The 27,070-nt window shown below is 38.9% G+C and overlaps 3 protein-coding genes and 1 pseudogene across 4 annotated transcripts; 2 read left to right on the top strand and 2 right to left on the bottom strand.

The window, feature by feature from the left end:
* Nucleotides 1-1,262: 1,262 nt before the first annotated feature.
* LOC120003457 (40S ribosomal protein S12-like) lies at nt 1,263-3,323 on the bottom strand. The gene is made up of 5 exons (XM_038852457.1): nt 3,200-3,323; nt 3,064-3,098; nt 2,110-2,398; nt 1,585-1,650; nt 1,263-1,497 (listed from the first exon to the last, which is right to left on the bottom strand). The coding sequence occupies exons 2-5, from the start codon at nt 3,069-3,071 to the stop codon at nt 1,438-1,440; spliced, it is 423 nt and encodes a 140-aa protein (XP_038708385.1). The 5' UTR covers nt 3,072-3,098; nt 3,200-3,323; the 3' UTR covers nt 1,263-1,437.
* A 361-nt stretch (nt 3,324-3,684) lies between these two features.
* On the top strand, nt 3,685-7,954 carry LOC120003254 (BTB/POZ domain and ankyrin repeat-containing protein NPR1-like). 2 transcript variants are annotated; one of them, XM_038852158.1, is made up of 4 exons: nt 3,685-4,895; nt 5,022-5,775; nt 6,702-6,905; nt 7,307-7,442. In XM_038852158.1, the coding sequence occupies exons 1-4, from the start codon at nt 4,329-4,331 to the stop codon at nt 7,363-7,365; spliced, it is 1,584 nt and encodes a 527-aa protein (XP_038708086.1). In that variant the 5' UTR covers nt 3,685-4,328; the 3' UTR covers nt 7,366-7,442. The 2 variants fall into 2 exon arrangements, with proteins under 2 accessions (XP_038708086.1, XP_038708085.1); XM_038852157.1 differs by having other exon boundaries at nt 3,690-4,895; nt 7,412-7,954.
* Nucleotides 7,955-8,568: 614 nt separating this feature from the next.
* On the top strand, nt 8,569-10,187 carry LOC120003730 (protein JASON-like). Its single transcript, XM_038852787.1, has 2 exons — nt 8,569-8,809; nt 9,823-10,187. The coding sequence occupies exons 1-2, from the start codon at nt 8,627-8,629 to the stop codon at nt 9,976-9,978; spliced, it is 339 nt and encodes a 112-aa protein (XP_038708715.1). The 5' UTR covers nt 8,569-8,626; the 3' UTR covers nt 9,979-10,187.
* A 4,863-nt stretch (nt 10,188-15,050) lies between these two features.
* LOC120004713 lies at nt 15,051-15,150 on the bottom strand (annotated as a pseudogene).
* Between the last annotated feature and the right edge of the window lie 11,920 nt (nt 15,151-27,070).

The following is a 27,070-nucleotide window of genomic DNA, read 5'->3' as shown; positions in this document are numbered from 1 at the left end:
ATACCGGTAGGATAGTCATATCATCATCAAAACGTATCAAATTTAAGGTCAAATCTACTTCTCTAGACTTGACGATTTTCTAATTCTTGTGACAAATAAACTTTAAGAGATACCAATACGTGAAACTACAACCATTTTAGAGAGAGACTAAAGTTTGACAAGATAAATTTATGTGAGTCCCATGAGTCAAGTACAAATGGTACATCACCATTTAAGTTAGTGTGATATCTCAGTGAAAAGTAGACAAGTGTTCAGGGTTAGTTTGTTACATAGGCTTGGAGTGATAGATTGAGAAATATTAACTTAGACTGTTTTAGCTGTAGCTATGGCTAGAGAGAGAATGAGAGAGTAAGGATGAGTAGGTAGGTACTCCACAAGTAAGAAAACTAAAAAAAAAGCGGATCAAAGTCCAACCAAATGGGTCTTACCCTTTCGCATTGCATTGAGAGTGAAATGAGCCCCCTGTAACTTCATTTTCAAACTCATCGTAATGAAAAAGCAATTGAGTAAAAGTAAAATAATAACGTTGAATAAAAATAATTTATTTTATATATACACGTTATTACAACAATATATAGAAAGGGCAAGATTGTAAAACCGAATATGGACAGTTTTTAACGTAAAAGTAGAGAGAAAAATGTCATATGGGTCCCACTTGTTTAAAAATAAATACTAAAAAAGAGAAATATAAAAGAGGGAGGTGGGTGAAGTAAAAAAGAGAAATATAAATTCGATTTGGGTATAAAAGTAGAGAGAAAAAGACATCATTTAAGATGAAGTGACTTTTGATGATGATAAATGATTTGATGGGATAAATAATAGAGTAGAGGGGGTTTATAAAGTAAAAGTGGGAGTTCAAATAGCAGGACCCTTAAGTGTATGGTTTTGCAACTTACATTTGGAGGACTTGCTACAAGATGCTGAACCTGTCATGGATCTGAGCAACCATCCTCTCCCCGTCCTTTTTCCTCGCTTACAGATAACATAAATGTGCTAGTATTGGACCCTATTCGTAACCTAGCTTACGAAATGCACTGGTACACCCTTCGTGCTCCTTCCCAATAAACAGACTCAACAATTTACTGAAACGAGAGGAAAAGAAGCACAGCTAGATATAAAATGCACATTTCAGTGGATGTAAGCGGTTTTCCAAATACTCCTGTTTATAATGATAACTGATTGAAATGGAGATGTTATGCTTACAATTAAGCTTTAATATATCATCATGGTCATTCATTGGAGAAAATAAAACACTGCAGAAGTTATCAACCAGAACCATGACAAAGCTGATCTTGCATATATCAACGAGTAGCATATATTCAAAAAGACATCCAATGCAGCAACAAAAACAAATCTTCCTAGAATAAAAGCAACTCAAACATCCAAAATTCCCTAAATTCAATATCAAGTAAGCAACAAAGTCGGATCCATCTCAACTTAGTTTGACTTCAAGTGCTCCTGGACTACATTTAACGCGGGAGTCTCCTCTCCAAAATCCTGCAAACGATCAGGCAGAAAAATATAAAGTCAACTCAAACAAACTAAAATACTACAACATGCCATATTCATGTGGACTCATCATACCTTAACAACAACACAGGCGCAACTAACCACCTTCCTGGCCTTTCCTTCGGAATCAATCTTGCATAACTACAAAACGACAGCACCAAAATCATATTAGACAAATTGTATTCAGCAACAACAATGAGATTACAAGATAATGATAAATAAAACTTGATCAATCCCGAATAGAAAATCAAGCCAAAGAAGCAAGTTTTCATAAAGCACACAATTAGATCAGGAACACAAGATTAATTAAATAAGAAAACTGATCAAACTGAATTTAATTCTTTAACTGCAAAAGCGAAGCTAAATTAAACAGTCAAACTTGTAGTTATAGCAAAATCATAAGAGTCAAAAGGAAAATGGCAATGTAGGAATCACCAATACAAAGCCTGACAGTACGTCAATAATTAACCTTTTTATCTTTTACATTTAGGCATAGATAAAGTACAACATAATTAAAGAAACTTTTTTCCACTTAACAGTAAAAAGAATAAAAGATTATAAAACAAAATAAAATCACATGGCAGAAACATAAACACTTACACCAGCCCATTCACCAAGGGTCTTAGAATTTTCGACAGTTAACAAGTTCACATTGTGATCAGCACAAAGTGCCTTGACCAATTTAACATAGTCAGGCTGGTCGCAGCTCTCTGCCAAAATGCACAGCTGGGCTGCATGCTTCTCGATCACTTTTGCACCTTCATGAAGACCCCTAGCAAGACCACCATGAGCAAGTGATTTTCTAAGCACAAGCTGCAAGGCTGTCATCAAATCCATCGGCTCACCGAGAGCTGCTACAGGGGCCTCAGCAGCAGGAGCAACTTCTTCACTGTAATAGCAACAGGTAAACCAAGTGAGCATCATGAATGCTTCCATCTCATTAGAAACAACAGACCCCCTCCCACACCCTCAAACCACCAGAACATTAATATTGAAGGGAAAAACAAGCAAAGCCACAGGCACAAACATAGCAAACAGGTCCACTAACATACACCAATTCATTAACCTACATAATTATAAAAGCTTTTGCATTCCATTATGAACTATCAATCAAACATTCTCTCAACGTTAAAGGCGCATATAGAAAAATACATCAGTGTTAGTGTTTCTTTTTCCCCCAAATATTGCAGATTCAAAATCCCGTTGTCTATGTTATAAATAAACTGGCATTACGCCAAAATTAATTGCTTAGCAACCAACCACGACATATCTGTTCAATATCAATCTTAAACGGGGGTCGTCTTACACTAAGCTTTACTTTTCCTTCGCCCACACCACCTATTCGACCAAATCTAGAATAATCCAAAACCAAGTTCCTTAATTTCATACAAGTGGTTCTAAATAATAAATCTGGCTAAGAAGACAACCATCAATAAGCATCTAATGCATTCAAACCAACCATTGACTTTCGTACTAAAACAGTGAACTTGACAAAGAACTACGACATAATTGAAAATCTTAAGGGATTGTCCATTTAATCAAAGAGTTACATACCCTGACATTATTGCAGTTGATGCTCAAGTTCTCCCCTGCAAAATCAAAAGAGAAAATACCAATCAGATCCCGATTTCATGGGCGGTATATGGATGAATCGTCTGTATATATACAGACATAGAGGAAGGAAAGGTACCTGGAACCTGAGAAGCAGAACAGTCTCTACGTGCGAGTGTCTGCGAAGCTAATGCGAGAACGAGCAGTTCTGAAGTAGGACGACTTGCGATGTTATAACTCATAAGCTCAAAACCCTAATTCCCTCTTCTGCACCGAAATGACAGGTCTGTCCCTGCAATCTGTAAATGGATAGCCCAGCAGATAGTTCACGATTGGTACAGGCCCATTTTATCTAACGGCCACCTGTTATTGACAAATCTACAGTTAGATTCCCGGTGAGGATTCTCGCCAATTAATCCAACGGCCAGTAATTTTTCCATCCAAAAAATAAAAATAAACATAAAAAACGCTTGTTTAGTGTTATATACGTGGAAAATTGTACCTACGTCATGATATTCATATGCCCTCTACGTCATCATATTCATACACCGTGTCCGTGTATATGAATAAAAAAATTATTTATTTGTGCTTCTCACATGATTAGTCAGTCAACTATTGCTTGCTGCTTTATTCCTTTGCGCAAGAATCTCTATTGGAAGTTGGAACAGTAGGATTCCAGACGACCCACAAAGTCGCCTACTTCTACTGCAAATTCCAGGAAAACCCATCAAGTCCTTCTTCCTTCGTCTCCCAAATTCGATTGAATGAAACTCGATTCGATTTTCATGTGTATGCAATTATAGTGAACAGTAGAGTCTAGCAGAAGCTCTCTTGTTCAAGCATTTGTTGCAGATTGATCGCCAGCTACTACTACTTCCTCTATTTGCAGTCTCTGTATTCTCAAGTAATATTGATCAGCTCTCACTTTTCTTCCTTTCTTTCCTCCTTTTCGGCTTATGTTCCTTGAGTTCTTGGATTCATCAGAATAATCTGGATTTAGCCCCCCTTTTCGACGTATCTAATATGCTTCTTGAAATTTTGAAGATTTTTGAATTTTTTTAATAGTCGACTGTGAGATCCTGCATAAGCTCTTTTGTTCAGGCTCTTGTAGCAGATTGAATTGTTCTTGCTTTCTACTTCAGTCGGGTGGGTCAGTTTTAATTGTTATTAGTTCAATACTTTTCGTCTCGAAATTCGATTTGATGAGCTTTATGGAGTCAGTTTCATGGTTCTTCGAGTGATCAAATGCTTGCTAGACTTAAGCAGGGATGGTTAGAATGTTAATTATGGAGAGTGGGGATAAGATTTCGTCATCCTTGAGCTTTGCCTCATCTTCATATGCATCAAATGGGTGCAGTGGCCACAATCTATCAGCCCCCTCTAGCTCTGAACCTGGAGCAAATCTTGAAAATGTGAGTTTAAGCAAGCTTAGTGGGAGTCTTGAAAGGCTATTGCTTGATGCGGAATATGACTATACCGACGCAGAGATCGTGGTTGAGGGTGTCCCAAAGGGTGTGCATCAGTGTATTTTGGCTGCTCGAAGTCATTTTTTTCACGAGCTTTTTAGGAAGGGTAATGACGGTTCAAAGGAAGAAGGTAAACCGAGGTACCTTATGTCTGATTTGGTGCCTCATGGACGTGTTGGATTTGAAGCCTTTAATGTTTTCTTACATTATATATATACCGGAAAGCTTAATCCCTCTTCACCAGAAGTGTCGACATGCGTAGACGACTATTGCGTTCATGATGCTTGTCTTCCTGCTATTAACTATGCTCTCGAATTGATGTATGCTTCCGCCACATTTCAGGTGAAAGAGCTTGTTCTACTTGTTCAGGTAAGCAGTACAGTAAGTTGCTTTTTGGCTATTTTTTATTATATTAGTTGTTCAGGCTGATCCATTACATCAGAGCTTGGCCTATGGCTAGGGTGATTCTTACTGAACATTTTTACACCCTTGCAGCGCTATCTCCTGAACTTCATTGAGAAGGCTCTACCAGAAGATATCATCCCAATTGTTATAGCTGCTTTTCACTGCCAACTGAACCTCCTTCTTTCTCAATGTATCCAAAGAATAGTGAGGTCAGACCTCGACAATATATGTCTAGAGAAAGAGCTTCCTCATGAAGTTTTCGACGAAATTAAATCGCTTCGCAAATCTCTGGAAGATCCTGCAAGTATTGTTCCTGAAGTGGATCCCGTGCACGAAAAGAGAATCAGGAGAATCCACAGGGCTTTGGATTCTTATGATATCCCACTGTTGAAGCTTCTCCTGGATGAATCGTATGTCAGTCTAGATGATGCTTATGCTCTCCACTATGCTGCTGCCTACAGTGATCCTAAGGTTTTTAAGGAGGTTCTGGCTCTAGGCCAGGCTGGTGTTAACATCAGGAACTCCCGTGGACAGACGGTGCTCCATGTGGCTGCTAGGCGTAAGGAGCCATCGGTGCTACTAGCCCTGCTGAGTAATGGTGCTTGTGCATCAGAAGCTACATTGGATGGACAAACTGCCGTGGCAATTTGTCGAAGGTTGACTAGGCCAAAAGACTACAATGAGGGCATGAAGCGGTGCAAAGAGTCAAACAGAGACCGGCTGTGCATTGATCTACTAGAGAGAGAGCTGCGAAGGGATTCAATGTCTGGGAACATGTCAACCTCATCATCAGAAGTGATAGCTGATGATTTACAAATGAGGCTGGACTACCTAGAAAATAGAGGTGATATTCTTTTATTGGCATCATGCATTTAGTTTTCTACTATTGATTATGATGTTTCTTCAAATTTTTGCTTTGGGATTATTAATTTTGTGTCGATGAACATTAGTCTTGTTTTGTTACTAGTGCCCTGATTTGACTACTTGGGGGATCATATGTCTGAACCAGTTTTTTAAACTCAAACCTTTTGCATTGTTTTTCCCTTTTTGTTTGTTGCGATGATTGTATAATTTGTATCCAATGGCCATCTTTTCCACAATGAAACATGAAAAAGTAATTGTTACAATGAAAAGAGTTTATAGCTTATCATACATGGTTAAAATATTAACCTATTTCTTTCTCTTCTCTTTTGACCAGCTTGCATGATAAAATTTTGATCACCATTGCTATCATGGCACTCCAATACGTACGTTAGGATTTTCTTTTCTTATCTAATAAAAATGAACTACATACATTTTATACTCATGATAGTTATTAAGAGATTTTTCTTTTCTCATTTCCCACCAGTAGCCACACCCTGAAACTATACATATAGCAGTTTGCCATGTGCAATTCATTGACCCCACTCGGACTGCTGAGAACTGATCTGTTTCATATTCAGGGATGTTGTGTTTCTATGTGCGTGGATGGTGATGCTAGTTATCTAGTATCATGCAGTATTTTTGGTTGATCTCTTTCTTCTTTTTATTTCTTAATTCTTTAATTTTTTGGAATTGGGGGCTGGGGAAAGAAGGTTTGGCATGCATATTGTTGTTCGTAGTCTTGAAACAATAAGAGTAATTTGCACCTTCATCTACTGAATTTCTTGTGGGCCTCAGAGCCCTTGGAAATTGAATGTAGATACACTTATATATATGTGGGTAAATATCTTCAATCACTAGCCTCGGCTTCCTAATCCATAATCCAAACATTTTTTCTCATATGTGCAGTGGCATTTGCAAGGTTATTCTTCCCAACCGAAGCCAGGTTAGCCACGGAGAGTGCTGTTGCAGATTCAACTCCTGTGTACACTGGCCTACTGGCTTCAAAATCAAAAGGTTCAAGTGGGAATTTAAGGGAGGTTGATCTGAATGAAATCCCTTCAATGCGGACCAAAAGACTGCAAATGAGAATGCAAGCCCTTCGTAAAACAGGTATCATCTATTTTAGTGATTTTGTCTGAGTTTGTTGATCTTTGATTCTTTAAATGATCACGTACATCAAAATTGCCTGAGTATAACTTCAAACATTACGATCAAGAGCACGAGGGCCTGGCTCTTCCATAACTTTTAGCGTTGTTGAATTGCGACCTTGGTGTCATGTGTTCAAATTATAAACTTGTACCCTGCATGCTGCATGTGGGGTAGAACAACTTGCACTATAAGTCTTGTTCTTTTAGGGAACTTCACAGCAACAACCGATCGAGTCTTGGCGAGGGAACTTGATTGACAGTGACATTCCCAGTTATACTTTTTTTGTCTCTCTCACCAAATCCTGCTGAACATAATCAAGTGATAGAATTCACATTTTTGTTCTAATATTTACTTTTTTTTAGATAAATTCATCACTACCCTTTTGTGGGAAAAGAAATATTCCACCATGTCCCCTCAGTAGCTCCCCTGTGTTCCTTGAGCATTTTCTGAGTTTTCTATGATCACAGTGGAAACAGGTCGGCGGTACTTCCCCCACTGCTCAACAGTACTTGATAACTATGTGGACGACGATATGCCTGATGTTCTGTACCTTGAAAAGGGCACTATAGAAGAGCGGGAAGTTAAGAAGACGCGTTTCGTGGAACTTAAAGACGAAGTGCAGAAGGCATTCTACAAGGACATGGCCGAGAATAGTCGGCCAGGTTTGACATCCTCCTCGTCATCTTCATCAACTCTGAGGGAGGCTATGAATCACAAGGTTAGGAGAAACCGAGAAAGCAACCTACACAGAATAACTATGTCTCGTTTTCATAAAAATGTTGAAGGTCTATAGGGTTTTGGAGTATGAAGAACCTGATTTCTCTGTATTACAGCATTAGTGATGTCTTTTCCTCAAGTGTGTTGTCTTCAATACAATCTTACCACATAAAAAAAAAACTCTCACATCCTCTCTACTCTCATTACCACTGTGTTTACATTTTGTAGTTTTGATTTGTTTTTATTATGCTCTGAAATTTTTTTTATCAATGAAGGGATATATTTGATAAAAATGTATTTCACTTTAATTTGTTTCTTTTTAAGGGAATTTGACATTGTTAAGTAGAGTTTCTATAAGTTAAAATATTGAGATGAAAACAAACATAATTGAGAAGATAGATCCAGATTTCTTATCATTATTATTGTAAACAATACTAATGATCAACTTGTCTAACATTATTTCCTCATCTTTACTTACACTTTCTTGAAAGTAATAGTGCATCACATTGATGATTAAAGGCAAAAAAAAATATAAATAAAAAATGCAAAAATGAAAATATTGTGAGGATGACATTTCATTATAGTTTTTGCCTGGCACGTTAAAACCAAATTGGACATTACTTATGGGAGGACTCTTGCACTCCTATCAAGGAGAGGTGATTCGATTAACAATCGATTGAGATAGGCATATGTGTGGTCAAAGTTCGATTTCTACTGAAAGCATAGTCTCAATGGTGGGCTCGTACATTTAATGGGCCTAATATGGCAACCCAACCGAGAAGACACTTGTACCAAAACTACAGCGAGTACCACCATAGAGTGTGCGGAGGGAAAAATGGGCCTTTTCCTCGTTTCATTAGTTCAAATTTCAAAAATGACACAACAACTCTTTGTATTATCTCTTGAAATTCAGGGATTGTTTTCAGGGGAAAAAAAATAAAAAGGAAGAAAAGGAGAGTGTGTACATGATATGCGCATTCTTGAAGCGAGAGTTAGGGGTTGTTTGGAGATCGATTGTGAGGTTTATTAATAGATCCTTTTTCAGAGCCATGGGCATTTTCCTTAGCTGCTTCCGTCACAGGGACAGTCGCCGCCGACGAGGAGGGGTTAGCGGCTCCGATTCTGCTTCTGCTCGATCAAAATATACTGTACGTCATTCTCTTTATTTCTTTCTGTTTGGTTGCCGAGAAGAAATAGATAATTTTGTTTCTTGTTTTATTTTTTTTTGGTTTAAAAAAAAAAACGAAAATTGAAGCTTTGTGCTTTCGTTTTCATCTAAGTGAAGATAATTGTTTTCCTCGGTATTTTGGTCCTTTTTAGTAAAAAAAATGGATAAAGGTGGTGTCTTTTTGTTCGCTTGTTACGAAATGTTTCCCTGTTTGGCGCCTAAGATTAGCTGGATCATTTGAAATCGAGACTGTATTGATTTTGGTATTCCCTGTTTGGCGCCTAAGATTAGCTAAATTCTGCTTCCAGTTGAATTTTCTTGGTTGTATCATTTTTGAGGTTGCTTCAAATTCTAAGATATGCATTTGTTTATACATAGTTTACTTACTGCATAATGAATTCATTTGCTTATTATGCGTTATACTTGTTTATTCAGGAGACTGTGGTATCAAAGAATCACCTACCATCATTATTTTTGTCAGAAGGTGTAAATATTGACATCGCTCTATCGTTATTTTTGTTCTGGTTTTGTTGGACCATATATTAAATTTTATCCTTATTCTTCTCAATCATTCATAATGCTACTTAATGGAATTTGTTTTTGTTTTCCCCCTAAAAGAGAACGAAAATTCTCCTGACAATGAAAGGGGAAATTTTTATCCGCAGATTGACAACGAACTCATGGAAGAGGTATTTAATCATGTTTTGGGAGTAATTTTCTCGGGAACATTTGTGCAACTATTGGTCTTCAAAGTTTTGTAATTGTTGTCATTTTAGGTTCAACCAAACCTTCATCGGGTTTTCTCACATTTGCCACTCCACCAGAGATTGATTAGCTAAATATACGAAGAAAAACATTTTTAACTCTTGGCTATTTTTCCTTGTAGTTATACCACCTTATAAACTATGTTAGTCTTTTTGACTTGATTCTCCAGAAGCATTATCAATTTTAACTTGCCAGTTGAAAGATTTCTTCTTGCTTATGCTTCTGTAGGCCAAGTTTCTCAAGGTTTGTGATACATTGTCAGGGACTCCTACTGAAATCCGAAAAGCCTCTAAGCAGTTGAAAGGTTCTTCTCACTGCCACAGAGATTCAGAGCCTTTAGAGTTCCGTTCTTGGCTACCCAACTCATCAATCCAGAAGCTGTAGTTGGACAAGCAACTCGATCTGACCCATGCTCCTATTGAGCTTGGTGAAGAGTTGAGAAAGGACTTGGAATCTTTGGAGCACACACGTAGGAGGTTGAACTTTGGCCTTACTAATTGTTCCCAAATAATTGTTGCACATTATATTACTCGTCCAGGACACATGAACATGGAATGAGTTGTTGATCAATCTAGTCTGCCCTTAGTTGTATCCGAAAGTCCTTGAATGCAGCTGGATTATCTCATATAACAAAGCCTGTGAGGAGTGCTTCTACATTTGATTGGCTCTGTGATGTGTACCTGGATGCAACTAAAGAAGATTTTAATCGAGTGCTTATTAGCTTATGGCAAGTGTGGTTCGTGAGGAATAAAGTCCTTCACAATTCCTATATTGGCAAACCCGAAGAGGTGGGGATTTTAGTTGAGTGTATGCAGCTTGATTACAAGGTGGCCCAGACCATTGGAAATGACAGGCAAGGGACCTCTTTGGCAGTGATGTCAAGAACATGTTGGGACCCCCCTCCATTAAATGTAGTCAAGATCAACTTTTGATGCTGCTATCAAATCCCCTCATGTTGGAATTGGTGTGATTGCTAGGGATGATAAGGGGAATCATATAGCCTCTCGCTTTCATTGCATGGTAGCCCCTTCGGATCCTTTTTTTGCAGAGTGTCTTGCTGCTAAAGAGGCGTTGAAGTTTGCCATTTCTATCCAGTGTAGATCCATAGTATTAGAAGGTGATTCGTCTTTGGTGATCTCAGCTTTGAGGAGCGATGAACATGCTCTATCAGAAGGCGGGTTATGTGTTAGTAGTGCTAAGGAGCTATTTAGTCATTTCAATGTGATTAGATGCAGCCATGTTATAAGGACTGCTAATTCTGCTGCTGATGTTTTAGCCAAAAAGGCCATTTCTTGCTCTGACTCTAGATCTTGGTCTGGAGAGTGTCCAGAGTTCCTTAGAATTGTTCTTGATTCGGATTGTAACCCCAGTTTGGTTCAATGAAGTCTACATTTCTTCTCAAAAAAAAAAGTTGTATCACCCATTAGCTCAGGAAGCTAACTGAGGCCACCTAACTAAAATTCTTTTTATTTTGTCTTGGAAAATGAAGAATGCATCAAATTGTTAAATATGCTGCCCATTCTGATTTTGGTGTACTGAGGTCTCATAGAGATCTGAATACTTTGTGTGCATCTTTCATGGATGTTCTATACTTTTTAATTTGTCCAACAATCACGCAACTGCCTGATGTTTGCTTCATGTCAATTTTTCTATAGCTGCATATCCAATGTGGAGAACACCAAGACTTCTATCAATTCTACCCAGTCCAATGAGACAACAATTACTAATGTGGTAAAGGTTGCTGTAGATGTTCAGCATGGGAACAAGTCTGTGCGTTTCGAATGTGATATTAACGTATCATCCTCAAAAGGTTCTTCATCTGAAAATTCTAGCCAATATTTTGGGGGACCGGGATCCTAGGTGATCTGAGTGTATCAAAGCCTTTACCTAATCCAACCCCATTGAAGGTTTCAGATGATATGCAAACTCTTGGAACTGTTTTTCCTGCAAACCTAGAAAACTTAGCTGATGGAAAGCCTCGAATTAGATCCCAGTATGTGTACTCAGTCTCAAACCCGGTCGAGAATGTGTCTCAGTGGAAGGAACTGAAGAAAGGCGATCCTAACACCCATCAACTTTCAGGTGAGCTGAGAGAATCTCTTGAACAGCCAGAGCTCGCAACTGCTATGTCAGAAGTGAGTTCAAAAGAAACATCAGTCAACAATGATGTGAAGGCCGATTCAAGCTTGTCTTCATGGCTGAAGCCGCCTTCTAACAGAGAGCGTCACTTTGGTAGAACTCCTGGGGACCGATGACCGGACCTCTATTTTGAGGTCCTAATACTATCTAATTAGGAGGTTCTAGTGCTTATAGTAATTCATTTGTGTTTAAATAAAGTAATTTTACCCTTATACATGTTTCCCGTTGGTTCTGCAGGAAATCGGGCTTAAATGACTGAATTGGGCAAGTTGGAGCACTTTTTGGGCACTTTTTGCTGTGAGGTGTCGGGACTTAGATTATGAAGATATTCTTGAAGACTACAAGCTCCAACGGTACACTAATCTATGGCCGAGATTGAATTGTTTTGAATTATGAATGGATTAGATTACAACAAGACTTGAAGGGTTAAGATGATCATTTAAAGGTGAATCCAATGGTTGTGCATAAGACAACATTCTTGCTTGCAATTTTTGACTTAAAAGAAGATCTTACTTGATTTTTGGAGTCAAAGATGGCTGCAAGTTGCTACACATTTAAAAGGAAATTGTTGGAGATACCAATGCCAAGATTTGGTGCAAGTTTGATCAAATGGTCAAAGATGACAAAATTGTTGGAGATACCAAGGTCAAGATTTGGTGCAAGTTTAATCAAATGGTCAAAGATGGCTGCAAGTGCACATGCCAAGATTTGCACATGTAATTGAAGGTCGAGATTTGAAGATGGAAAAAGATCCAATGGTGGAAATCACAAGAGCTTGGAATCAGACCTTGTTCGGACAAAGTTGGAGGCATGAAGCATCCGGACACCCGTCCGGACACCTACGGCGAATCTGCAATTTTCTGCACCGAAATTTCAAGGGCATTTGGGGTAAATCATGTATGTAACCAATGGGAAACGATTTTATAAGGGTAGTTAGGTATTTTCTATTGTAAAAAGAGAAGAAAACCCCAAGATTTGGTTGGCTTCCACACAATTCATCTCCTCCAACTTCTTGTCTCCATTGTTTTTCTCTCTATTTCTCTCTCTAAGTTTTTCTTGGTTTCTTGTGATTTCGTGTGTAGACATTGATTTTCATCTATAAAATTGATGTTTATGTCCATTATGATGGGTGGCTAAGTTCTCTTTCTAGTTTCTAGTCCCAAACGGTGGGTGCTCGGTTTCGATTACTCAAGGTATGCTCAAAGGGTCGTAGTTTCGATCCTTCTCTTTTAATTTCGTGATAGTTGTGTGATTGGATATATGAGAATGACATATTTGATTGTATTCTTGGATTGTCTAGTCTAGGGATTGCATCTAATGTGTTAGATTGAGAATTGTTAAACCCATTGCATGATTTCCTTAATTAATTGAGTTTTCCATTGCATAGCTATTAATTATGTGTATTGATGATGGGGTTTTGGGTTAATTTAGGAATGTGCATGGGAGAGTTATGGTTAATTGATCTTTGAGTGTGAAACTAGGGTGTTAGCCAAGCCGAGCCCCAAGGGGGAACATTAATCCATAATATTAGGTGCTTATCCCTTTGCGTTCATCGTAGATTAAGAGACCCGATGGCCTACATGTATGAATTGAAGTCTTATATCTCAATTCTCTTTGCATATGCATGATTGATAGTATCACACAATGCATTGTGTATGGTTGTGTGTGTTTGCAATGATACCTTGAGTATGAGAACCGAGTAACCACCGGGACGGATTAGAGACTAGGTTTTTAATTAATTGTTTTAAATCCAATTTGTGCTTACTTTGATTATAAAATCGCTCATGCTACCGAGTCATTCGGCCCATTTCTTTTACTTGCTTTTATTTGATAGTCATTGTGTTTATTAGTGTTAGCTAGTCATTTGCATATCATTCACTTCAAATTTGCATTGCTTCCTCGTGGATCGATACCGGACTCACCGGTTTATTACTTGACGATACCCTACACTTGGGGTAAGTACACACACACACTTTGGTGTCGGTCAAGTTTTTGGCGCCGTTGCCGGGGAAGCGAGTGTTAAAGACGGAGCTGGGTGGCTTGTAGATGCTAGCTTTATGCTATTAAACGTCATCAAATAAGGAAGGAGCACGGTCACGCTTCAAGGGTAACTTCGTTCCTCCCTTTTACTTGCTTTCTAGTGTAGTTGAATTAGTGTAGTTGCTGAAAAGAGAAAAAAAAAAATTGTGAGGAGAACTTGGCGGATGGGGCTAACTTAGATTCCTGTGGGCGATGGATGCCACCTTGTTTGCTGCTTGGTAGTGATACGTTGTTTGAGAGAGCTTTGCGCATTTTTCTTTCTATCACTACTTGCTACATCTTGGTGTGTAATTGTTCCTGAGGTTGATTGTCATTCTATTCCTATCTTTGCTCTTGTTCTTGCTTGATATTGCTCTTGGTTGTTTGTTGATTGAAAAAAAAAAAAAATAAAAAAAATCTGGTGTTACTTGACTTGGTTGGTGGTCATCTTTCGTGTTACTTGATAGCTTTGTTTGCCATCATGTCTCATCTTAGAGATAGCGTTAGTGGGCATGGGTCTAATAGAGATGGGAGAGGTGGTGACATAAATGCGAGTGATGCGGGGAGTGTACGTGGGGGTGATATCAATCTTGATGTATTACGTCGTCTTTTGCAACGTGTGAACATTGATGAATTGATGAATCCGGCGCAAGGGCAAGATGCCCAAAATGTGCCAAATGCCCAGAATTTACCAAATGTTCAAGTTGAGCATGCTTTGCAAAATGCACCTCAACCACTTCAACAAGACAATGCGGCACAAATTGCCCCACAAAATGTCTACCAACCTCCCAATATGCCTCCCGCATACCATATGCCTCCCCCATATAATTATGTGCATCCTATGTATTACCCAATGCCACAAGTGCCACAATATGCTCCTTTTGGGCAAAATTTACATGCACCTCCTCCTGTGGAGTACATTCATGCCCAAGAGCATCGCACTTTGAGGGAGCTCACGCATCCCGCAAGGCAAACTCAACCTTCTTGCATCATCATGCCACCGAACCAACAAAACGTGAGCCTTAAACCATCAATGTTCCAAATGATTCCCAAATTCCATGGAATGGAATCGGAACGACCATATTCACATGTGCGTGATTTTGAATCGGTGTGTACTACTTTTGGTGATGTTACATGCACACAAGAAATTTTGAGACTCAAACTTTTTCCATTCTCTTTGAAGGATCATGCAAAACAATGGTTTGAGAACTTGCGCCCCCAATCCATTGCGACTTGGGCGGCAATGCAAGAAGAATTTCTCAACAAATATTTTCCTTCCCACCGTACCATTTCTTATCAAACACAAATCATGAATTTTCATTGCAAAGAACATGAAACTTTCTTCCAAGCTTGGGAGAGGTTTAAAGATTTGTTGTTTATGTGTCCTCACCATGGATTTCAAAAATTTCAAATTGTGAATTTCTTCCACAAATCTTTGACTCCATCTTTGAAGAAATTGGTTTCCACTATGACTCAAGGTGACTTTTTGAATAGGGATGCCAATGAAGCATTTACTTTCTTTGATGGGTTGGCGGAGGAATCCCGATCTTGGGAAGCTCCTCCCCTAACCCGACATGAGGTTGTGCCAAGCTCTAGTGGCAAGTTTGTGTTGAATGAAAATGATGATGTGCATGCTAAGCTTGCTTTGTTGTCCAAGAAATTGGAGTCCTTAGAGTCACAAAAGGCCCCTATAAATGCAGTTGGTGTTGATGAACAAGTTGCTTGTACTTTGTGTGAAAGTAGGGATCATAGGACGGATGAGTGTAATGCCTTACCGGCTTGTAAGGAAGTCCTATTTGGGCAAGGTTACAATGGGAACAATTCTCAGAACTTTAGGAAGCCCTACCCTACCAATCACCAAGGCAACAATTCGTACAATGAGAATTACCCTTGGAGGAATCATCCAAACTTTGGGTGGAGGAATGATGGGAATGATCAATCCCAATCACTCCCCAATCCACCCCAACAACATTTGCCTCCTCCAAGTGTTGCACAACCACCTCCACAACCTTACATTCCACCTCCTAAGAGGTCTCTTGAAGACACTCTTAACATTTTCATGCAAGCTCAAATAGGGGAGAATCAAAAGGCCACCAAATTCCAAGAACAAACCAATAGGGCCATTGAGGATATTAAGAGTCAAATCACTAAGGTCACCCAAGCTCTCACCACATATGAGAAGGGTAAATTCCCAGCTCAACCATACCCCAATCCATCCAAACAAGCCAATTTACTAGAATCTACTAGTGGGGGGGTGAGTGGGCATGAACAAGCCCAATCCATCCTCACTTTGAGGAATGGACGCATTGTGGATAGACCCATACCAAATGAGAATGTTGATCAAAGTGATGATGTGCAGAATTTTGGTGATAGAGTGGGGAAAAAGGACAAAGGAAATAGTGGAAAGGAAGAGAGTTTGGAGAAATTTGTGCAGGAAAATGATTCACTAGGTGCAAGTGTTCGGACACCTATTTTGGATTGTCCGGACACTTCATCCAGAAATTCAGAAAAATGTGAGAAAATACCAAGAGGAGAAGAGGAGAGTGAGGGGCAATCACATAGGACAAGGGTAGACACATCTAAGGATAGAGAGTGTATCCCAAGGCCACCATTTCCTCACCGCTTAGGGAAGAAAACCAATGAGGCTCTACACAAAGAGATGTTTGAACTTTTCAAACAAGTGAAAGTGAACATACCTCTTTTAGATGCCATCAAACAAGTTCCCTCGTACGCAAAGTTCCTCAAGGATTTGTGTACCGTGAAACGTAAATTGAATGTGAAGGAGAAGGCTTTTCTTACGGAGCAAGCAAGCTCCATCTTACAAGCCACCACTCCACCTAAATATAAGGATCCCGGTTGCCCTACCATTCCAATAGTCATAGGGAACCATAGGATTGAACAAGCATTGTTGGATTTAGGTGCTAGTGTTAATCTCCTTCCATACTCGGTCTATCAACAATTAGGGTTAGGTGAGCTTAAGCCTACAAGAATTACCTTGCAACTAGCCGATAGATCCGTCAAGATTCCTAGAGGAATAGTTGAAGATGTGCTAGTTCAAGTGGATGAATTCTATTTCCCGGTTGACTTTGTGGTTTTAGATACTCAACCCCTCCCTAGCTTTAGCAAACCAATCTCGGTCCTTCTAGGTAGACCCTTCCTAGCAACTTCAAATGCTTTGATCAATTGTAGGAATGGTGTCATGGTGCTATCTTTTGGGAATATGACAGCGGAGATGAACATCTTTAATGTGTCTAAGCAAATGGGAGAGTTTGAAGACATTAGGGAAGTAGATTGGATCCATTCATATGTTGAGGAGAACTTAGAGAAAACTCTTGCTAGGGATTCGGTGGAAGGTGTGCTAGCTTTGAGTGAAAAAGGTAGTCAATTTTTAGTTGAGGAAGAGGAAATTAATGAGGTTTTGGAGTCTTTAGCTATCCATAGCATAGGACGATTCAACCCACCCATTGAGGAATTAGAACCTTCCAAGACTAAGCTTGAATCATCTTTAGAGCATCCACCAACACCGGAAAGGAAACCCTTACCAAGTGAGCTGAAATATGTGTTTTTGGGAGAGAATGAGTCATACCCTGTTGTGATATCTTCCCTACTTACTTCTTCCCAAGAAGAGAAACTTGTTCAAGTGTTGCAAAGGTATAGAAGGGCAATAGGTTGGACAATTGCTGATTTGAAGGGTATTAGTCCTTTGGTTTGTACTCATAGGATTTACATGGAAGAGGAAGCTAAGCCCATTAGACAAATGCAAAGACGTTTAAATCCGAACATGAAGGAGGTAGTTAGGGGGGAGGTACTAAAATTGCTTGACGCGGGGATAGTTTATCCCATAGCGGATTCCAAATGGGTATCTCCTACCCAAGTGGTCCCCAAAAAGTCCGGAGTTACGGTAGTTCAGAATGACAAGAACGAATTGGTTCCCACTCGAATTCAAACCGGGTGGCGTATGTGCATTGACTACCGTAGACTCAATATGGTTACTCGAAAAGACCATTTCCCCTTACCCTTCCTTGATCAAGTCCTTGAGAGAGTGGCGGGTAGAGCCTATTATTGCTTCCTCGATGGGTATTCCGGATATAATCAAATAGAGATTGCCTTAGAAGACCAAGATAAAACCACATTCACATGTCCATTTGGAACTTTTGCTTATAGACGCATGCCTTTTGGGTTATGCAATGCTCCGGCTACCTTTCAAAGGTGCATGATGAGTATCTTTAGTGACATGGTTGAGAAGATTGTGGAGGTCTTTATGGACGATTTCTCGGTTTACGGAGATACCTATGACCAATGCCTTGCTAATTTGGCATGTGTGTTAAAAAGATGTGAGGAGAGCCAATTGGTTCTCAATTGGGAAAAGTGTCATTTCATGGTGACACATGGAATTGTATTGGGACACATTGTGTCATCCAAAGGGATAGAGGTTGACAAGGCAAAAATTGAATTAATTCAAAAGTTACCTCCCCCTACATGTGTTAAAGATGTGAGATCTTTTTTGGGTCATGCGGGTTTCTATAGAAGGTTCATTAATTCTTTTAGTGCCATTGCCAAACCTTTAAGTAACTTGCTTGCTCAAGATGTCTCTTTTGAATGGACACCACAATGTCAAAAAGCCTTTGATGATTTGAAAGGTGCCCTAACCACCGCACCCATTATGCAAACTCCCGATTGGAGTATGCCCTTTGAACTCATGTGTGATGCAAGTGATGTGGCGGTTGGGGCGGTCCTAGGACAAAGAAAAGAAAAAAATGCTCATGTTATATACTATGCTAGTAAGACTTTGAATGATGCTCAAGTGAATTATACCACCACTGAAAAGGAATTACTAGCTATAGTCTTTGCTTTGGACAAGTTTAGATCTTATTTGGTTGGCTCGAAAGTCATCATCTTTACCGACCATGCGGCTTTAAAGTATTTGCTTTCAAAAGCGAATGCCAAGCCTAGGTTGTTAAGATGGATTCTCTTACTTCAAGAATTTGACCTTGAAATTAAAGATAAGAAAGGAGTGGAGAATGTAGTGGCCGACCATTTATCTAGACTTCCCGGACAAAATTTGATTTCACATGGCATACCCATCAATGAACATTTCCCGGATGAACAACTCTTCCTCACCAATGCCATCTCTTCCAAATTGACTCCATGGTATGCGGACATCGCCAACTTTTTGGTGTCCGGAAAAATGCCATCTCATTGGAGCAAGATTGATAGATCCAAATTTCTTCGCAATGTGCGAAACTTCTTTTGGGATGACCCCTATTTGTTCAAGTATTGTTCCGATCAAGTGATTAGGAGGTGCATCCCCAATAATGAATTTGAAAGTGTCATGGCCTTTTGCCATAAATATGCTTGTGGAGGCCATTTTTCCTCCAAAAAGACCGCGGCCAAAATTCTTCAAAGTGGCTTATATTGGCCTTCTTTGCACAAAGATGTCCATGCTTATTGCCTATCTTGTGAAAATTGCCAAAGGTTAGGTAATTTAGGAAAACGTGAGATGATGCCCCTCCAACCTATTAACATCTTGGAAATTTTTGATTGTTGGGCCATTGATTTCATGGGACCTTTCCCTAATTCATTTGGTTATTTGTATATCTTGGTTGGTGTGGATTATGTGTCAAAGTGGGTAGAGGCTATCCCTTCTCGAACAAATGATCACCAAGTTGTGATAAAATTTTTAAAAGAAAACATTTTCTCAAGATTTGGGATGCCTCGAGCCATCATAAGTGATGGTGGGTCTCACTTTTGCAATGCCCCGGTTAGAACTTTGATGAAACGATATGGCATTTTGCACAAAGTTGGCACCCCATATCATCCACAAACAAGTGGCCAAGCGGAATTGGCAAATAGGGAGATTAAACGTATTCTTGAAAAAACGGTTGGTCCCAATAGAAAAGATTGGTCTTCAAAATTGATTGATGCTTTGTGGGCTTACCGTACTGCATATAAGACTGCCCTTGGAATGTCTCCTTATAGACTTGTCTATGGCAAGGCTTGCCACTTGCCGGTGGAATTGGAGCACAAGGCCTATTGGGCCATTCGCACTTTGAATGACTCCACCGATCAAGTTGGGGGGCATCGCAAACTCCAAATCCAAGAGATTGAGGAGTTGAGGAATGATGCTTTCGAAAATGCCAAAATTGCTAAGCTTAAAATGAAAAGATACCATGACAAGCACATTGTGAGGAAAGTTTTTCATGAGGGACAAAAGGTTCTTTTATACAACTCCCGGTTACACTTGTTTCCCGGGAAGTTACGTACCAAATGGACCGGACCTTTTATTGTCCGCAAGGTTTCCCCATATGGAAGCATTGACATTGATGATCCTAGGAGTGGAAAAACTTTTAAGGTTAATGGCCAACGTTTGAAACCATACTTGGAAAATTTTAATGAATTGGCCGAAGAATGGGACCTTGTGGATCCCACTCCTTCCTAGTGTGCATGAAAAGAGCTCTCTTGTAAATATGTAGTGTTAGATTATTTTTCATTCATTTTTGGTGTGTTTTTGTATGTTCACAATGCATTTTACAATTTGTTCTTGCCTTGTTTATCATGCTTGACATTGGGGACAATGTCTCATTTAAGTTGGGGGGTGAGGGAATATTGTGAATTCATTGTAAACTTGCTTTATTTTGATGTGCTTTTGTGAATATTAAAAAAAAAATTAAAATTAAAATTAAAAAAAAATAAAATAAAATAAAATCTTGTTGTGTCATGCTTGGATAGTGTGGTTGGTATTAACTTTTTCAGGATACGCTTCGTTTCTCATGATTCCGATCACTTTTGAAGAGTATGGTATGATTTCCTACCCTCTATCCTATTGTGTTATGCTTTGTTGTTCATACATGCTAGATGGACTTTAGGAAGGGAAGGGTAGATGCTTTTGGGATTCACTACCAATTTCAACGTTAATTTCTTATTCTTGTTCGAACGTGCAAGTGTAGAGTAGGTTTCTTGATTTCTTTTGTGAAGTCGAAGCATGTGATTGAGTAGGATGACTATGATCAATCTTTCTTGGGATGATTGGGACCTAGTTTGATATCAAAACTGTGATTAAGTGGGCATCTTGGCATTGAAGCATATGTATGACTACGTTTTTGGATCATTTTGTCTGGAAAACTACCTTTTATCCCTTCTCAATCTTTTGAGCCATTCTTCCTTGATATACATTGGGTTCTGGGTGATGCTATTCATTGATATTCATTTGACATCTTATGTACGTGTTCTTCAATAGCTTTGCATCCATTACATTTGATTACTGAGAAGTGTGATTTTTGTATTCTGCCACTTGCCTGTGAACTTAGGATTGAATGATTCATTAGGTTGAGAGATTTGAGCTTAGCCTATTCCTTTGTGAGTGATTATAAGCCTAAATTTCTTTAAGCCTTTTTATTTCACTTACAAGCCTTGTGTGCACCACTTCCTTAAATACTTCCCACTTTTTGTTGCAAGGTTGAGTAGGAGCTTGAAAAAAAAAAAAAAAAGTTGGTAGTGATATTACCCTTTCTTATGTTGAAAAAAAAAATTTGAGGGTTGTTGTTCAAATGTTATTCATTTTCGAGAAAAAAAAAAAGTGCATAGAAAAAAATCAAAAAGAGGTGTATGCAATAAAGTTAATCCTTTGTGTGTAAAGGATGAGAAGTGTTTGAATTTGTGGTGCAATGGAAGGGGTGACAAAATGAGAATTTAGCTCACATGTTTGAACTTAACCTTGCAACTTGTTACCTAGTCCAAATTCTTCCTACCTTGTCCCTTAGCCACATTACAAACCATTTAACCTTTTGATGAATTTGATTCAAGGTAAGCAAGTGAGTTGGCGGATGCATTAATTGCTCTTGTAGGTGATTTCTTTCTCAAAGCTATGCCCATCCAAATTATCTTTTATAAACACATACATTTAATCCAATTGTGTAAGTCATTTACTTAGCACAATGTTTTTATATTTTTGTGTACATTTGGGATTGGGGATTTATGAACACCAAAAGGTTCCGTAACAAGGTTTTACTTGTGTGAATGTGTTGAGTTGTCTTGCTTGATTGCACATATATTTTACATATTATAAAATGTTCTTAGTCATCTTTGAGGGGATTGAGATTGGTTGTCTAAAGATTTTGCATGTTTTCGACTAGCGGGGGAATTGGGGGATTAGCTCTATTTCTTGCATGTGAGAACTTAAGAATCATTTATGGTGCTTTCAAAGTAATAGTGGATCCCTTGGCAAGTGTTTGTGGGTATCGCTCTGATAAGCCCTCACGAGACTACAACTCGTCCACTAGGGTGACCTAGGGGTTTAAAGGCTTGTTGCATATGCTAAATGCAACCGTGATGCCTACGTCAGTGAGTTAGGATTTTATTTTTAGAAGTGTTTGCATTGCTAGGGACTAGCAACGTCTAAGTTGGGGGGTGTGACCGGACCTCTATTTTGAGGTCCTAATACTATCTAATTAGGAGGTTCTAGTGCTTATAGTAATTCATTTGTGTTTAAATAAAGTAATTTTACCCTTATACATGTTTCCCGTTGGTTCTGCAGGAAATCGGGCTTAAATGACTGAATTGGGCAAGTTGGAGCACTTTTTGGGCACTTTTTGCTGTGAGGTGTCGGGACTTAGATTATGAAGATATTCTTGAAGACTACAAGCTCCAACGGTACACTAATCTATGGCCGAGATTGAATTGTTTTGAATTATGAATGGATTAGATTACAACAAGACTTGAAGGGTTAAGATGATCATTTAAAGGTGAATCCAATGGTTGTGCATAAGACAACATTCTTGCTTGCAATTTTTGACTTAAAAGAAGATCTTACTTGATTTTTGGAGTCAAAGATGGCTGCAAGTTGCTACACATTTAAAAGGAAATTGTTGGAGATACCAATGCCAAGATTTGGTGCAAGTTTGATCAAATGGTCAAAGATGACAAAATTGTTGGAGATACCAAGGTCAAGATTTGGTGCAAGTTTAATCAAATGGTCAAAGATGGCTGCAAGTGCACATGCCAAGATTTGCACATGTAATTGAAGGTCGAGATTTGAAGATGGAAAAAGATCCAATGGTGGAAATCACAAGAGCTTGGAATCAGACCTTGTTCGGACAAAGTTGGAGGCATGAAGCATCCGGACACCCGTCCGGACACCTACGGCGAATCTGCAATTTTCTGCACCGAAATTTCAAGGGCATTTGGGGTAAATCATGTATGTAACCAATGGGAAACGATTTTATAAGGGTAGTTAGGTATTTTCTATTGTAAAAAGAGAAGAAAACCCCAAGATTTGGTTGGCTTCCACACAATTCATCTCCTCCAACTTCTTGCCTCCATTGTTTTTCTCTCTATTTCTCTCTCTAAGTTTTTCTTGGTTTCTTGTGATTTCGTGTGTAGACATTGATTTTCATCTATAAAATTGATGTTTATGTCCATTATGATGGGTGGCTAAGTTCTCTTTCTAGTTTCTAGTCCCAAACGGTGGGTGCTCGGTTTCGATTACTCAAGGTATGCTCAAAGGGTCGTAGTTTCGATCCTTCTCTTTTAATTTCGTGATAGTTGTGTGATTGGATATATGAGAATGACATATTTGATTGTATTCTTGGATTGTCTAGTCTAGGGATTGCATCTAATGTGTTAGATTGAGAATTGTTAAACCCATTGCATGATTTCCTTAATTAATTGAGTTTTCCATTGCATAGCTATTAATTATGTGTATTGATGATGGGGTTTTGGGTTAATTTAGGAATGTGCATGGGAGAGTTATGGTTAATTGATCTTTGAGTGTGAAACTAGGGTGTTAGCCAAGCCGAGCCCCAAGGGGGAACATTAATCCATAATATTAGGTGCTTATCCCTTTGCGTTCATCGTAGATTAAGAGACCCGATGGCCTACATGTATGAATTGAAGTCTTATATCTCAATTCTCTTTGCATATGCATGATTGATAGTATCACACAATGCATTGTGTATGGTTGTGTGTGTTTGCAATGATACCTTGAGTATGAGAACCGAGTAACCACCGGGACGGATTAGAGACTAGGTTTTTAATTAATTGTTTTAAATCCAATTTGTGCTTACTTTGATTATAAAATCGCTCATGCTACCGAGTCATTCGGCCCATTTCTTTTACTTGCTTTTATTTGATAGTCATTGTGTTTATTAGTGTTAGCTAGTCATTTGCATATCATTCACTTCAAATTTGCATTGCTTCCTCGTGGATCGATACCGCACTCACCGGTTTATTACTTGACGATACCCTACACTTGGGGTAAGTACACACACACACTTTGGTGTCGGTCAACCGACCTATCATTGGGCTTGTTGCTGCTCATTGGAATGAGAATGAGCAACCTCAAATCTCGCTGAAGTGGTGGGATGGGAATGGAATTCCAAATTCAACTAACAAGTATAAGGAAGTATGTTTCAGGGCTTTCTTTATTCCTCCTATTGTTTGCCTCTTGGAAGCAGCATTTATGAAATCTGCCATTGTCATTTTTGAAATCTGCCTTTGTTGCAGGATCAGAAAGTGAGGTGGCATGCAACACCATTTGAGGAGAGGTTGGAAAAGGCACTTTCTGAAGAGAGTTTCATTTCTCAAAGGTATGCTCGCCACTGTGTGTGTTGTTTTTGGATTACGATGTCTGCTAAGGAGTGATCTATTAGTTAAAAATAACCAGGTTGGTCTCATACTCTCATCTCAATCTATTTATTGTTGAGTAGGATTAGGAATGCAATTTCATAGGGGCTTTGTTCCAAGTAAAATTGTCAACAAAAGTTTAGTCAATTTCTATTATTTTACTGGTATCAGTTTGCCTTTACCTTCCACTCGTATGAACTCTGAATATAGTTCTATAAAGAAAAAAATCTGACTATAGTTTGTGAAATAGAGGAAGCATGTGGATGGGAGACCCATGGTGTTTGACGATTGTGATGAAAATGACACTGCTGTTTCTCAGTTGCAGCAACCTTCGACGCATTCTAAATCAGTTGTATCTTACTGATGAATCAGTGGAGTACTGTTGTCGAAACCGCATTGAGTTTTTTCACCATTTGAGATGATGGGTGAGAAAATAGTCATGTTCCCTTCCACATGAAATGAAACTTGATTGATTGTGAGAAACCATTGAATGAGAGTCCATTCCAAAACGGTCTTGTGTGGTAAGCACAAAGCATGGTGTGTAAACTGGTTGAGCGGAGTTGTTTATTATACCATGTACATTGGGATCTTGGATTGGATAAATGATACTGTACTAAGTTGTTTTTCTGAACTTGTTCAGTATGTTAGTTTTCCTCACTTTGTTGCTTACTTGCTTTGCTCTTTGCAATGATGAGCGACTACTTCAACAATCAAAACAATTTTGAAAACTCAATTGGATTCTTGTTATTTAAGTTTTACATGCCAAAAGTTAATTCTTATTGTTGTTTCCGGAGTAGAAGTGATCAAAGCTGGGCATTCACATGGGTTAAGGGTCATTTGCTGTGTCTAGACTTGGCCCGGGCCAGCCTGGGGTTTCAGGCCTCACTTGCTGTTTAGGCCTGCCCAACGGGCCTATGTGGTGTCTCAAAAATAATATTATTATATCAATGGGTGTGGGACTCATATTTTTATTAGGGAAAGCACAGCTCAACGTACTCTATTCTAATGGTAAATTTACGAGCCACATACAATACTCGCAAATTACGTGGACCGTTTAAGTCTTTAGCCGAAACCTAGTGCAGATATAACGTTAAATTACGACAGAGAGGGTGTTAAAACTTATAACCTCCCACACACGTTAAGAGATTCAAACAAGTAACTTAACATATGAATCAGATTTTTTTTGTTAAAACAAATGATATATAATTACACTCTCACTTAGTAACAGTAGAGAGATTATTCTGAGCCTATCAAAATACACAAAAAGAAGGTAATCAAATTTCCTTCAACATGGATTGACATACCATAACATTCCTTCCAAATCTGCCTATCAAATAGTGTCAATTACTTGATGAGGGGGAAAAAGGAGAGAAAGTTTATAGATCTCCTCTAATTGGCCAAATAAAAAGAACACTAGACAGTGTCACACTTCCTACAGTTAATTTCCTTTGTGCTCTGTAAAGGTATCAAGTTTCATATTAAGGCTGACGAAAGGCATTGGCTCCTTGGTCCTCGTGACTACTTATTGGTGAGCTAACAACAGGAATATCCAGGCTGCTTCCTTCTGTTTCTGCAGCAATTTCTCTTACATCAGCTATCCTAGCATCTGTTGCCTGAATATCACTCCATTTACCCTCGTTTATGGTCCAGAAGTTGACCTGATATGTTGCCATGTGGTGGACTACACTCTCTCCAGAGACTGGGACTAAGACGAGCTTTAACAACATTCTCTTCTAACAAGTCTACATCCTTGGGAAATTGTTCACCTCCAACGTCAAACAGGAAAGTTTGGCAGCCAGATACTTAACAAATATTCTAGGACTACTTACAAACATTATCACACTACTCAATCTACATCATAATAATTTTCTACTTGCAAAAAGATACTTGCTTCCCAAAGCTCTCTGATCTACAACAAAAGTTGCAATATTCTAAGAGGGGCAAGATGTTAAACCTTTGAAGCTCCGTTGCGTCCCAAAGCTCTTGCTTGTCCTTCACTGCAGCTGCGTCTTTCTGTGCAGCCTCTTTGATTCTAGCTTCGGCATCTGCCTCCACTACCCGGACCTTCTTGTCTGCTCTCACAACAGCAGCTTCTGATATGACAACACGCTCTCTAGCTTTTGCAAGCTCAGAACGCCATAAATGTGCCACTTTGAAAGCGGAATCTCTCTGCTTAATAAGTTGTTCTTTTTCTTTGCTTAGAGCTATGACCTTCTCTTCAGACTCCTTTAGCTACAAAAACAAATACCTAAAGTAATATGTTTCTCTTTTATACTTGATGAACATTAAGTCAAGCAAAAACATCTAAAAAGAATATACTGTATCACAAAAGTAAAACTCAACACAATGGCCTCTCACCTCAAATGTGTAAAGATAATTGTAAGAACACTGAAAGACTTGTATGATGGAGATGATGAACTCAACATTACCAGGCAATGAATCAATGGCTTACATGTACATAGATGAAATGGTTGAATTTACTTTTGTAGCAGATATTGTTCAGAGTTCTACAGTGGAGTTTCTACTGATTCAACTACTAGCTATTGCTGCTTGTAGCAGGACTAGTGTCGTAACCGGGGTTACGACGTGGACCGGCGATGAAAGGATGAAAAAATGTTTAGAGTCGCCACCAATTGATTTAAGTGCAATTGGACACTAAAAATGGTCTACGAACCAGAGAATAGGTAAGGGGGTCTAC

Source organism: Tripterygium wilfordii, chromosome 8 (genome assembly GCF_013401445.1).
Source record: "Tripterygium wilfordii isolate XIE 37 chromosome 8, ASM1340144v1, whole genome shotgun sequence".
NCBI classification, from domain to species: domain Eukaryota; kingdom Viridiplantae; phylum Streptophyta; class Magnoliopsida; order Celastrales; family Celastraceae; genus Tripterygium; species Tripterygium wilfordii.
Note: the sequence above shows the minus strand (reverse complement) of the source record. Positions and strands in the feature narration are given on the sequence as shown.

Bases quoted from the DNA above. Each gene is read 5' to 3' on its own strand.
- LOC120003457 (XM_038852457.1), bottom strand. The intron at 1,651-2,109 runs GTAAGTGTTTAT...GTCGTTTTGTAG, and splicing joins CCCTTGGTGAATGGGCTGGT to TTATGCAAGATTGATTCCGA. The intron at 1,498-1,584 runs GTATGATGAGTC...GATCGTTTGCAG, and splicing joins GCGCCTGTGTTGTTGTTAAG to GATTTTGGAGAGGAGACTCC.
- LOC120003254 (XM_038852157.1), top strand. From the start codon at position 4,329: ATGGTTAGAATGTTAATTATGGAGAGTGGGGATAAGATTTCGTCATCC. The intron at 5,776-6,701 runs GTGATATTCTTT...TCATATGTGCAG, and splicing joins GGACTACCTAGAAAATAGAG to TGGCATTTGCAAGGTTATTC. The intron at 6,906-7,411 runs GTATCATCTATT...CTATGATCACAG, and splicing joins GCAAGCCCTTCGTAAAACAG to TGGAAACAGGTCGGCGGTAC.
- LOC120003730 (XM_038852787.1), top strand. From the start codon at position 8,627: ATGATATGCGCATTCTTGAAGCGAGAGTTAGGGGTTGTTTGGAGATCG. The intron at 8,810-9,822 runs GTACGTCATTCT...ATGCTTCTGTAG, and splicing joins CTGCTCGATCAAAATATACT to GCCAAGTTTCTCAAGGTTTG.